Source organism: Strongylocentrotus purpuratus, unplaced genomic scaffold (genome assembly GCF_000002235.5).
Source record: "Strongylocentrotus purpuratus isolate Spur 01 unplaced genomic scaffold, Spur_5.0 spur5_scaffold_1, whole genome shotgun sequence".
Lineage (NCBI taxonomy): Eukaryota > Metazoa > Echinodermata > Echinoidea > Camarodonta > Strongylocentrotidae > Strongylocentrotus > Strongylocentrotus purpuratus.
Window position 1 is genome coordinate 20,141,797 of NW_022145594.1, and position 12,792 is coordinate 20,154,588.

At 41.4% G+C, this 12,792-nt stretch overlaps 2 protein-coding genes across 2 annotated transcripts; both read left to right on the plus strand.

Annotated features, from left to right (window-relative positions):
• The first annotated feature begins 229 nt into the window (after positions 1-229).
• LOC115921274 lies at positions 230-8,938 on the plus strand. The gene is made up of 3 exons (XM_030978595.1): positions 230-321; positions 7,109-8,816; positions 8,849-8,938. Exons 2-3 carry the CDS (start codon positions 7,206-7,208, stop codon positions 8,936-8,938), a joined length of 1,701 nt encoding a protein of 566 aa, XP_030834455.1. The 5' UTR covers positions 230-321; positions 7,109-7,205.
• On the plus strand, positions 8,776-12,524 carry LOC115918418. The gene is made up of 2 exons (XM_030977795.1): positions 8,776-10,959; positions 11,938-12,524. Exons 1-2 carry the CDS (start codon positions 8,979-8,981, stop codon positions 12,444-12,446), a joined length of 2,490 nt encoding a protein of 829 aa, XP_030833655.1. The 5' UTR covers positions 8,776-8,978; the 3' UTR covers positions 12,447-12,524.
• The last annotated feature ends 268 nt before the right edge of the window (positions 12,525-12,792 follow it).

Consider the following 12,792-nt stretch of genomic DNA (forward strand, 5'->3'; position numbering starts at 1 on the left):
AGAACAAGAACAAGAATAAGAAGAACAACAAGAACAAGAAGAACAAGAAGAACAAGAAGAAGAATAAAAAGAAAGAGGAGGAGAGGAGGGATGAGGAGTGTGAGGATAGGCTTCCTGCGCCACCCCCCCCCCCCCCCCCCCCCCCCCCCACAGCCTCTGGCATGTCATGCCATGCATGCCACGCCCCATTTCTTTGGTAGACGTACGTACGTACACATGTAATATGTACGTGACGTATACAGTGCAGTAGTACAGGGAAGTTGTAAAAAATGTGCAGTGAACAAGGATCATGGTCGTCCGGCTTCGCATCGAGATTATGAGGTAATAACTTCCCTATTTTTTACTTCAAATTACCAATTCATACTGTTAATCATTGTGATTTGTTTAGTAGGATCGGTATATGTACCACAAATTTGATTCATAATTACCGGTAGACCCCTTAATCGGCACAGAAATTCGAAGTAATCGAGAACTTATTTTGTGCAAAAAAGAAATCACAGTCCCATGTGTTCATTTTTGTGCAGTTGTGGCCGCCGTCAATCGAGTCCTTCAATGCATGCATGCACGATATGATGAGGTCTAAACCGGAAATGGTATGCCCACTCCTACAATGCATGAGGTCTAACCGTAAATGGTATGGACTATGGTATCGACCTCATACACTCATTAATGCTATGAAAAAAGTACAGACTTTTCACACACATGTACAAAACAAATGGGAGAAACATAAAATTTACCAAAGTTAGGGTGTCTGGACGATTTTTCAATCTTCAATTTGGATCGTTTTTCACCATTTTGTTTTGTTTTGTGTGTGAATAAAAAATGTAATCAGAATACTACATTTCAAATTTTAAGACTCACCAATGTTTCTATTAAAAGATACAGCCCCTCCAAAACTCTCTAATATTCGTATCATTTTGGTCGGACTCGACGAAAAAGACGTAAACGCAGAGTTATGTTGTTTTGCTCAATTAAGCCAAACGCGTTGTCTCCACGATATTGCCATTGACCATAACGTGTATTCACTTCCGGGTTCGAGAGCGCGATCTGCTAGCCATACCTTCATTCACTGTAACGTGTAATTGACTTCCAGGTTTCGTTCGTACGCGGTCTGAATGCATATTTATGTGCAGATGTTATGCGATGTAACCATGGTTTGGACTGAGCAGAGCGCACGCCTCCCTAATTAGCTGATCCGACAAATAGGGGGAAGGATATTTTTCAAGTGTTGGGGCGAGTGATCTCTTGTGCAGTTGGGGCTAGCGAAAAAATAGGTGCATAGATATTTTCCTTGCATCTAGCCGGACATAAGCCTGGGGGGTTCGTATTTGAGACTTTTCCCTTTCTGCACGAAACGTCAAAAAAAAAAATTAGTGAATCAGTGTAAATCTTTTACATTCTTCTTTTGCAAAATTTTAGAGAGCCATTTTAAATATCTAACATTAACAATTCTATTCAATTTACTCTTAATTGTGACATTAAACCTGGGATCTTAGACTTTAGAGCCATTTCTGCAAGCACCAACTTGCCTGCTTTATGCCCTGGAAGCCCCCGACCTCTAGCCTTTAAAAAAGATTTTACTTCCTGGTGATTTTTCCATCAAAACTTCCTCTAAGGTATTGAATAACCATGTGGGAGGTACCATTGTAATGTAGAGACTTCACTGGGTATGTAGACAACAACTTTGGGGGACAATTAGAGTATTTTAACTTGTTAAAGGGTTCATTTTGACACTTAAGGAAAAAGATGTTTATATTTTCTTATTTCAAGGTTGTTTAACCAGAAAATATTGAAGGAACACTAACATTTCACAAATGCTTTAAAAAAATGCATAGCTAGGATTATTTTGTCATTTGGAGTTGTTGTAAACCATGTTTGTTGATATTTAATGCCTTTTTATGACTTTGAAATTAATAATATTGGTCTATTAAAGAGAAGAGGCAAAACATGTGGGCCGACATCTTGGATTATAATGCATGCCTACATTATCATCCAAGATGGCGGCCCGCATGGACTACAACAACTTCAAATGAAAAAATAGTCCCAGCTATGCATTTTTTTTAAAGCATTTGATAGCCCAAGACTTGAACATTTTCGGCATAAAAAATAAAATTGGCATGATTATTTTTGCCGATACCGATCACAGGTGCGATGGGGGCCCTCCGATCTTCCGATCCGATCAAAGCCCCAACTTACAGGGTTAGATGTGGCCTGCATGAGTAGGCGTGTCACTCAATAAATTTCAGACTTAAACTAGAATCCAGGTTAAGTTGTCCAATTGATTTTGAGTGAATTTTGTGTTTTATTGATGATAGTGATTATTTAATTCAAGTTTCCCATATCTCTTGGGGGGGGGGGGGGGAAGAAGATTTTTAGGAGGCTGGAACTTCCAGCATTACTATGTAAAGCAGTTAGAATCGTAGTATTATTAAAAGCGCTATACAAATGTGACTATTATTAATATTTCTGTTATTGCCTGGGTGTACATTGTACATGTATGTTGTGAATTTGGACTGACATTGTAGGCCTACTCGTAGAGTATATTCAAGCCTCATTCGATACCGAATTCATGGATTGACATTTCATGATTGGCTGCACATCCACAGGTTGGGGCAGAGACAAAAAAAATACTTTCCTATTTCAGGGGCCCCATATCCAATTTTTTAGAATTTTTTTTGACTGTCTGATTTTCTTGTAAAAACTTTACTTTGAAAAATGAGTATCATAATTCGGTATACAGGGCCATAATGATTACAATCCAAGCTTTTGTAAAGCTCACAATTACAAAAATAGCCTATTGTCAGAATGTCTACTGCTGGCACTTTTGCTGTAAGAAGCATACGTCACATCCGTGCGGCAATTTAAATGTTTTGCTTGAAATAACCGAAGCAAAAATTACTCTTAAAAATCAACAGATTGAAGTACTGCAGTGATATTTGGCAGTTTTAACCTTTGATTTATTTACAACATGCTATCATTTTTGGAATTTGGGGTGGACTTGGGCTTTAAGACCCAATCTCGTTCAGTCCATGGTTTGACCTACTTTTTTTGTTTTACTTCCTCAATCTTACAGGGATTATATTTATGTCAACTATGCACATTGAAAAGGAATTATTCTTTATTTTCATTGACTCTCCCTCTCACTTCTTGGTTCTCGTGAAGGTGCTACTAGATTTCCTTGTCTATTTTGGTCTCTTCCTTTATCATATATCACCGTTGTATGCACTATTACCTGCTACATGTACGCACACCACAGATACCACACAAACACGTTGATATAAATAAATACACACAAAATCTATTGAAGCCTGTTTCCACATGCTCCATAAAGCTCGAGTACAAGCTTATTTCAAATCGTTTTAAGATCGTGTTAACAAGGAAGAAAGGGAGTTTTTTCCTCTGGTGTAAATGCTATGACTACATGTTCCAAATTTATTGAAGCCAGTTTCCACATGAACAGCTAAGCTGAAGTAGGTAGCTTATTTCAAATGGTCTATTAAGATCGTGTTAACAAAGGAAGAAAGTTTTTTTTCCTCAGGCTTAAGTGCTATGACTGACTACATGTACATGTTCCAAATGATTGACAGATGTAATAGAAGCCCATGATATATACACAGGGCTCAAATTAATTTTTTGTCCACAGGGGCTCTTCCCCCCAAAAAAGAGCCCCTGTGAGCCTTCTCACGGGGGCTCTTTTAGTACTGATGGGGGCTCTTTTTTATACAAATATCCATTGAATTGTTACCTATGATACTCCTCAATTATATGCTGTTTCATCATTATCATTTTAATCAGCATTTTCCCTCTTACAAATTTACAAGCTACATACATGTAGCTGTTACTGACTTTCATCCCGTGATGACATTCTCTCGATGTCTTCCCGTTCTGCACATTATTTCCTCATTATTGGGAGCAACCTTTACATTCTTTCTTTACTGAGCCGCATAGCGGCGAGGCGATTTTGTGTGTGTGCTATTTTGGACAGGTGCCTCCGTAGCCTCCCAAACCGGTAAAAAAATAGGATAGTAACATGAATTTTACCTTAAAAAATAAAATAAAAAACGCCCGCCCCCCTGACCTGCCAGTGACACAAATGTGGCATCAAAATATTTGTGCTTCTCTGACCGTAATTAAATGCCTAAAACCCCTGACCCCCCCCCCCCCCCCCACACCAATTTACGCTCGCTACCCTCTACCTGATCGTAAATACACTGTACTTTAGCCCCCCCACTTTGATAAACGTTCCGCGGGGCCTGTGTATATAATATATACGCATACAACACTGATCTTTATGATGCCTTTAACGTGACATATCTTCTTCTCCCCTTGCAAACGAGAAAGAAAACAAGGTCATTAAAAGGGATTAAGCGACAATTAATGATTGTGATTCAAATTTATGCGAATATTTATTTGAATAAGCACCGCTATTCACCCGAATCTTCTTTGTAAAAACAACTTTTACAAATCTCAGCCATGCTTACTGAGTTGAGACGTTCCATTCAATGTAAAATACTCATTAAAGAATACACTTCTCCTAATCTGAAAGTGATCTTACAACACAGTGGCAGAATTGCATGGCTGAGATTTGTAAAAGTTGTTTTTACAAAGAAGATTCTGGTGAAAAGCATTGCTTATTCAAAAAAATCCTTGCATCAATTTGAATCACAATGATTATTTGTCGCATGATCCTTTTATTGAATAACCTTGTTTTCTTTTTTGTTTGCAGGGGAAAAGAAGCTATGTCACGTTAAGAAATCATAAAGATCAGTTGTATTATGCATATATACATAATGATACCAGAACAAAATGTTGATTATCAGAATGTCATTTTGGAATACCTCTATACAAATACCACATTGTCTTTAGCCTGTATCAGTATTAGTATGGCCAATATAAAGCTATTATTCTTTATTCAGTTCAGTATAATGCTTTTCCTCAAAAATAGTTTCACTATTTTTTTAGGGTTGACACGCTAAGAAATGGTTTCAAATGTACATTTCACAAACCCTGAACCATTGCAAAATGATGGTGGTTCTCTCTCTCTCTCTTTATTTTAATCATTCATTATCAACTACATATAAAGCAGCAACCAAAAACTTAGGGTTATCTGAGATGGGTGAAAGTAAGAGTTAAAAAGAAAGTCATGCTAAAACGCCCCTTCCCCCCCCCCCCCTGAAAAAAAATAATTAGTGGTCCTCCTCCCCAGCATCCCCCCCCCCCCCCCCCCCCCCCGCTTTAATATTCACCGGCCGGCTGAGTCGGTGCAAAAATGTTCCCAAAAAACTGGACCCCCCTAAAACAAATATATGTGCATTTATCCAGCCCCCCCCCCCCCCCCCTCCGCTCATTCGCCGATCGCCGGCTGGCTGATTCGCCGCTAAATATTTTATCAAGATTTGGCTCCCCCCCCCCCTCTTGCCACAGGCTGGATCCGCCCCTGATTTAGGACCCCCGTAAGTGATGTTTTCCTGGCATCTACTTACATGCGAAGCATCGTCCACGAGCTGCAAAGCGGCGAGGCGATTTTTTGTTGTTGCTATTTTGAACCCCCGTATTGTTTTCCTGGCATCTACTAACATCTTACTTCTTACGATTTTGTTTCGCGAGAAGTTAAACAAATTTAAAAAAATTGTAAGCCCGTAGTCCGTATACATGTCGTAGGTGGCATTGCACAATCCCCGCACGGGCATCACCTGGAGGCCTCGCACTGATTGTGCAGCAAACGTACAATTTTTGGTGAACATGGGGACAAACAAAAATCGTACAGAGATTGTAGACTCGTGGGGCATTGGCACGGCCATTGCACAGCTATCGCAAGGTTGTTGCTCGCTGCCCGTGCAATATCCGTGATATTGAGCAGCCCCTGTACGGATTTGCCTCGGCCTGCCACCGAGGGCCAATACAATAAATGGCACGATGCTCGTAGATAATGTAAACACAAACATCGTAGCCCGTAGCCTCCTACGATATCTACGAGAAATCGTAGACTAATTTTATCGTACGGCGCCCAGGGCAAATGTAATCCAGGCATAGTTCCATTTCATTGGTTTAACGCTAAAAAGGCCGGGCTATTTGAAGTCTTAGTAGGGCCGGGGGGGGGTGGGGGCATTATGGCCCCCCCCCCCTTAAGATCTTGGCCGCAAAGCGGCCGATCGCCGCAAAAATTTGCACGCATGTCAAGTGAAGTGTATAGAATAATATGATAATTTCAATTTTTTGAAAAATTTGCTCATTTGCATATTTATGGTAATTTATGCAAATAAAGTCATAAAAATCACATTTTTACCCATAAATCATATATTATTCATATTTAAGCATTCTTCTTCACTACATATATTCATTAGACCATTCTAAATAATAATCCGACAAAAAAATTTGAAAGAGCCAGCTTATTCCTTATGTTATTTGTTTTGATAATTTCTTATGTATTTCATTGTTTTTGTTGTTTTATTTTATTTCTTACTTCAATTTAACTATTTTGACTCCCAAAACAACCACCTCAACTTTAAACAAGACCCAATAACCCATGTTTGATCTGTTTTTAGGAAAAATGACTTTTCCATATGTTTTGTACACAAATCACGAAATTGAGCGATTTTCGGGCTGACATGCAAAGACAAAAGGTCACGTGACCTTGTAACCGTAGGTCCGATTTTCAAAAAAAATCTTTTAAAAGTTGCACAAGACTCGAAAGAAAAAAGTCAGCGAGCGGCGGGGCGCCATCCATATGTGTTCCCGAGCAATCGGAAAAATCGTGGAGGGGGGGGGGGGCCATAATTGCCCCCCCCCCCCCGGCCTTATTAGGGTTAAGGTTTGTAAATTGAAACTCAATATTGTGTTAAAGTTATAACAGAAAAGATCATCTTTATTTTATATTTCCACGGGGGCGATTTTTAATTTTGCAATCGCTCCCGTGAGCAACCTGACGGGGGCGATTATGTAGCTCACGGGGGCCAATCGCCCACCACCCCGTGTATTTTGAGCGCTGTATATACATGTATTTCATTATTTACTTGTGTTACATACATTTTCATGTATTGAAACTTATTCAGTAGCATGCAGCCTGTATTTCTAGTAATTCTTGCTAATTTCTTGCTCTAATATACAGATTGACGCTCCACAAGATGTGGGAAGGATATTGACCGGCGATTGGTGCAGCAACCAAAAGAGTTCACCAAGGGACTGTCTGATCCCTCGCAGGAGACATGGACGGAGAATTTCATGAGGCTTCAGTCATGGGGCACGACATCCTGGGCCTGTCTCCGGATCTGGACAGTTTCCTAAGTCTCCTAGGGCTGGACACCTGCAATGAGAGTATCTACTCCTCCGGTTTAGGCCTTGAAGATATTCACCATGAAGGGAGCGTGATAGACTTCAGTTTGGTGGACAGCAGTCAAACTGGGTTCGAGGAGGACTTGGAGATAGCACCCATCACTCTAGATGGATTAATCCCCTTTTTGGCCTCTCACCAATGTCCTACACCTCCACATAGCTCTGGAAGCGGAAGGGTGAAGACAAGGACGGGCGACTATGTCACCTTTGACAGTCAAGTCGCATCCTCTGTTGAAGAATCGGGCCTCGTAACAAATTTCCTGAATGATGCTGTGTCCACAAGCCTCAGTGACACTCAGCTGACGTTCTTCAACAATGTAACACCATCCCTTAGAGGCCAGCAGGGAAAATCTGCTACTAGTTCATACAGTGAAGCCTCGGACTGCACAACTAGTTCACTGAATGATGTCATCTCCTCCACAAGCCTGAGTACTTCTCCATTAGGATGTCTGAGCGAAGATAGGATCCTGTCTAAAGGCCTTCAAGGAGAAGCAAATACCAGTTTCAACAGTGAAGGTGCGATCTTACTCGATGCTTCGGGCAATGTATCAAGCTCGCTCAATGATACCTTTGTTTCCACAAACCAGAATACGAATCAGTTAACATCTTTGAAGAGAGTTAGGTCACCGTCTAGAAGCCCTCAAGGACCAACCATCGCCAGTTTAGACAGTGAAGCCTCGGGTAATGTAACTAGTTTGCTAAATGATGCTGTTTTCTCAACGAACTCAAGTACTTGTCCAGTAACATCTTTGAATAAAGTAAGGACACCCTCTATACATGTAGGCCATCAAGGAAAAGCAAATGCCAGTTTCAACAGTGAAGGTGCGATCTTTATTGAAGCCTCGGGCAACGTCAGAAATTTCCTGAATAATGTTGTCATCTCAACGAGCATGGGTAATACTCCATTAGCATCTTTCAAAAGAGATAGTACGCCCTCTAAAACATTTCAAGAAAAGGGGGTTGTCTTAGAGAAATCGAAAACCAGTGCCCCTAGGGGAAGCCCCAGTCATATGCATGTGTCAAAGACAAGAAGCAAAAGGAAGCACAGTTCTGCGAAGGCAGTAAGCTCTACGACTAGTGGACCGATTGGGCTTAAGGCTCCACAACAAAAAGAGCAAAAGCAATTTAAATGTTCTACATGTGGTGCAGTGTACAAATCTCATGCTTTGTGTGTGAATCATGTGTTAGATCGACACAAAGTAGGAATGAGGGTTAAACACCGAGTCTCTGGCTCTCGCTCTAGAAACACCCCGGGTATACACCTGAAACAGCCGGTCAAAGTTTCATGTGTGGTACCACACGGAAAAAGCTCCAGTTGTGCAAGTAGTGAAGATTCTTCAATATTGACAAGGCAGATGAAAATGGCTGAAAGTGATATTGACCTCAAGAATAATGTTGCCCCAAATGGAAAGTCTGGAAAGAACCGAGAGACCAGTACCGACCGCAAGTCTGGCCCAACACAATTAGAAAGAACTCCAACCACAGTAGAAAGCAAATGCCTTGCTGGTTCCAAAAGACAAAGATCAAAGAGCCCACGATCCTGCAAAGGTACTCCAAAAGTGAAACCACGATCCTGGAAGGAGTCACAAGAAAGTGGATCCATTGATTCTAGTGCATTTACTCCCAAGGATGTAGGATGTCAAGTCATGGAAGATGAGTGTGATGTGAGTGATATAACCTCAGTTCAAGACCAAAAGCAGTCTCTAACAACCACAGCAAGCAAGAAGAAAGGTGTAGCATGTAAGCAGAAGAGAAACCATGGGGGAACAGAAAGTCACACAAGTTCATCCAAAAGAGATCCTGAACCTTTCAAAGAGGTTGCTCGAAAGAAAAGAAAATTGGAGCCTGTCAGCATTGAAAGGGTGGCCCACTTGCTTCATCCAAGACCGAGAAGGCAGATGAAAATAGCTGAAAGTGATATTGACTCCCGAAATGATCCTTCACCGGACAGAAAGTTTGGAAAGAACCTAGAAAAAGAGACTGACCGTAAGTGTGGGTCAATGGGTTGCCGTAGAGCACCATCCACAGGGGAAAGCAAATACCTAGCTGGTTCCAAAAGGATCAGATCACAGAGTCCACGATCACGTAAAAGTACTCCCAAAGTGAGTCCACAACCCTGGAAGGAGTCACAAGAAAAAGCAATGATTGATTCTAGCGATTTTGCTCGTAAGGACGTTCATGTGGGAAGACAAGAGACCAAGTCTAGTAATGTGACCACGGTTCAAGACCTAAAGCAGGCTTTCAAAAGTTCAGCAAGCAAAGAGAAATGTTTAGCACATACAGAGAAGAGAGACAACAGGGGAAGACCTAACGAAACAAAAAGCCAGAAATGTTCATCCGAAAGAGATCCTCGGTATCACAAAGAGGTTCCTGAAAAGAGGACAAAAGAGGTGTCTGGTGGCAGTGAAAGGACGGTTTACCTTCTAGACCCAAGGAAGATGACGATAGTTATATGTCCTCGATGCCAGAAAGCATTTACCACATATATGGGGTATTCCCTTCATGCAGCTCAAGTCCACAATGTCTCGGCCAATGATGCACCAGGAAAGCTCTTGCAGCTTCTAGTTCAAAGGTCACCTCAGTACTGTTCAAAGACCACACCTGACCAGGGTCTTGATGAACCCAAGGACGATGGGCTACGTAGAAAGAGTGGAATCTGTCGGGAGATGGTAGGAAAGAGCGTGTGTACCTCCAGTGATGCCTTCTCTTCTACTGTAAAAAAGCACCTGTCAGACCAGAGCCAGCTTGCTGTCAAGATGGCACAAACTGAAACTTCTGATTCTCTGGGAGCAATATCCTATGACAGCAGTGAAGGAATATTGTGTGCGAAATCCACGCAAACAGACATTTCATTCTTAGAAGAGCCGTTCTGTGATCAACGAAAAGAGAATCGTAGGATCTGGCAGATTGATGATTTAAGAACAGATGTTCATGAAGGAAACAGTGGAATCTCTCTGGATGATGAAGATAATGCAGGAACAAACCAGAAAGTTGTACCAGTAACCTCTTCCACCCTCTATGATCTGCAACCCAGTGACAGGAATCATGAACAGTCAGTAAAGATGAGGTCAAAGACCTCAACGGATCAGATGAATGAAACATCCACTATGATTAAACACGGAGGATCCCTTCTGTGCGAATGCTGTGGTGTGATCTTCAAAGATCTGTCTGGTCTGGATGACAAACATCAACTTGGATCAGTCCCTGGAGAGTTGGTGTGTGAGTGGACGGCCGGAGTGAAGGCGATGGAAGAAAGCTCTTTCCTTTGCTCAACGTGTGGGATCCATATATCCTCTCTTACAGACCTGGGCAGCCATTCTGCAAGCTGCGGTGTGGTGGTTCAAGATTCTGCAGGAGTGGATGACAGCGACCAGATTATATCAGCTCCAGGAGAGTTGATGCGTCCCTTAACAGCTCAAGAGGAGGCAATCGCAGGAAGTGATTACTTTTGCTCAGTGTGCAGGATCAGTATTCCCTCTCCTGGAGACTTCAGAAGCCACTCCTGTGATATAGCCGTGTCTGCAGGTGTCCACCATCGGATGAGCGCATCTCTAAGCAGCAAGCCAAGGGTGGATGTTGGTGACCCGGAAAGGTTGTCTAGCAGTCCGATGTGCGTAGTGTCCAAAGGTAACCACTTACCACTTTTACCCTTCTACATTCTTGTATATCTTGAGTCAATTTACCCCTTAGGATGCAACCCAGTTCTCTCCGACTGGACTATAAACCTGGTCCAATATTAAAACCTTCCAAACACTACCCTATATACAATATGAATGCAATCCGATGTGGAAGATATCACAATTTCTTGCTTTTAATAATTTTCTATGCCTTCTCGTTTGGAAAAACAGGCAAAGTCAGCTTCATTTCAGGGACATACGGTACATGTACATGTAGCTGTGATTGGAAGCCTCTTTCATCTTACTCCAGCTTACTCCAACTTTATGTCCAGCTTTTCTTATCGTCAACAGGAACCTTATAAGACTCTGATGATATGACATGCTTGTAATAGTTTTCATATGCATGTACAGTCAAACCTGTCTACAGCGACCGCCCAAGGGAAACACAAAAAGTGGTTTTTATAGGCAGGTGGTCTTTGTAGACAGGTTCCTTTAGTACACGCTTCAATGAGAAACCATTTTTAAGGTTAACAAAAAATGAGGTCACTAAAGCAGGTTTGACTGTATAATGCTAATTTTACAAAATCAGAAAAGAGGGGGTGGTGCTTTGACATTTTGTTTAGATAATTTATTACTTCATTTATTACTACGGGACCAAACTGACCAGTTCTCAGAAACATAAGAAAACGTATTGCATACTTCAATGATTTTTTTATTTTATGAAAAAGACATAAATGTGCTTCAGACATATCATTGCAAAATGGTGATGAAATGAACTCACTTGTCTATCAAGACATACTGCCCAATATAACCACGCTTGAATTTGACAAAAGTTGACCATTAGCAACATTTCTTAAACTCAACCAAGCTTTAACAAATACAACACACCAGATAACATGGATATGATTCTTCCAAATGGAAAGTAACAACATTTGGTGGTCATATTCATCGTGTTTATTATTTTCATTCATGTTCTAACTTGTTTCAGGTGATGTGCAAAGTGACAAGACAGTGCTGAAAGAGTATCAGGGATTGTTTGATGGCTTCCCTGGTGTCGCAAAAGGAGACCAACCTCTGGACAGACGGGCCACTTCGAAGAGGATCAACGCAGGAACTAATAGATCAGTCATACGGAAGCAGCCAGGTAGTGTTTCCCATGCAACGGTGAGGATTCCTCAAAAAATTGAGACCCCTGGAAACCCTGGTCATGTTTCTCTGGACCACATGCCAGAACAGTGTCATGGTTTGTTGAATGAAAGCACCGGTGTCATTGAAGCAGAAAAAAAACCTAGAAACGGATGGCATACTTTGAAGAGGATGAATGTAGGAGCTGCCAGGAGACTAAACATGGAAAGGATTGATAGTTCATCCCATGCAACGGTTAAGATGCCTCAAGGAATGGAGAACTCTTACGATGTTTCTTTGGACAGTATGCTAGAGCAGTGTCAGAGAATGTTGAAGGAGTCTGCAGATGTGCTCGGAGATGGAAGCATTTAAAGCCACACTGTACTACTTGTAGTTACTTGCGCCCTCGATATAGAAAATAATGCCTAATCGGTGACCATTGGTCCCCCATGATCCTCTTTTTCTTATGTTAATTGAGAGCTGAGTTGATGAGATAACACCTATCCTGTGACCGTGCAGGGTGGTCTAATCCCTCCTATAAACTGGTACAGATAAGCTTTAAAAGGAAAGACCACACTGATTTTGTATTATTGTAGACATTGAAAAATGAGAGAAACATGTCTGGGAAAGTTTGAAGACAACTCGATAAATAATGAGAAAGTATAATGCAAATTGGCAACTCCCTAGAAAGCTTAGCAAAATGTAGAATTGTTGAATA

Bases quoted from the DNA above. Each gene is read 5' to 3' on its own strand.
- LOC115921274 (XM_030978595.1), top strand. From the start codon at position 7,206: ATGGACGGAGAATTTCATGAGGCTTCAGTCATGGGGCACGACATCCTG. The intron at 8,817-8,848 runs GTAGAAAGCAAA...TGGTTCCAAAAG, and splicing joins TAGAAAGAACTCCAACCACA to ACAAAGATCAAAGAGCCCAC.
- LOC115918418 (XM_030977795.1), top strand. From the start codon at position 8,979: ATGGAAGATGAGTGTGATGTGAGTGATATAACCTCAGTTCAAGACCAA. The intron at 10,960-11,937 runs GTAACCACTTAC...AACTTGTTTCAG, and splicing joins GATGTGCGTAGTGTCCAAAG to GTGATGTGCAAAGTGACAAG.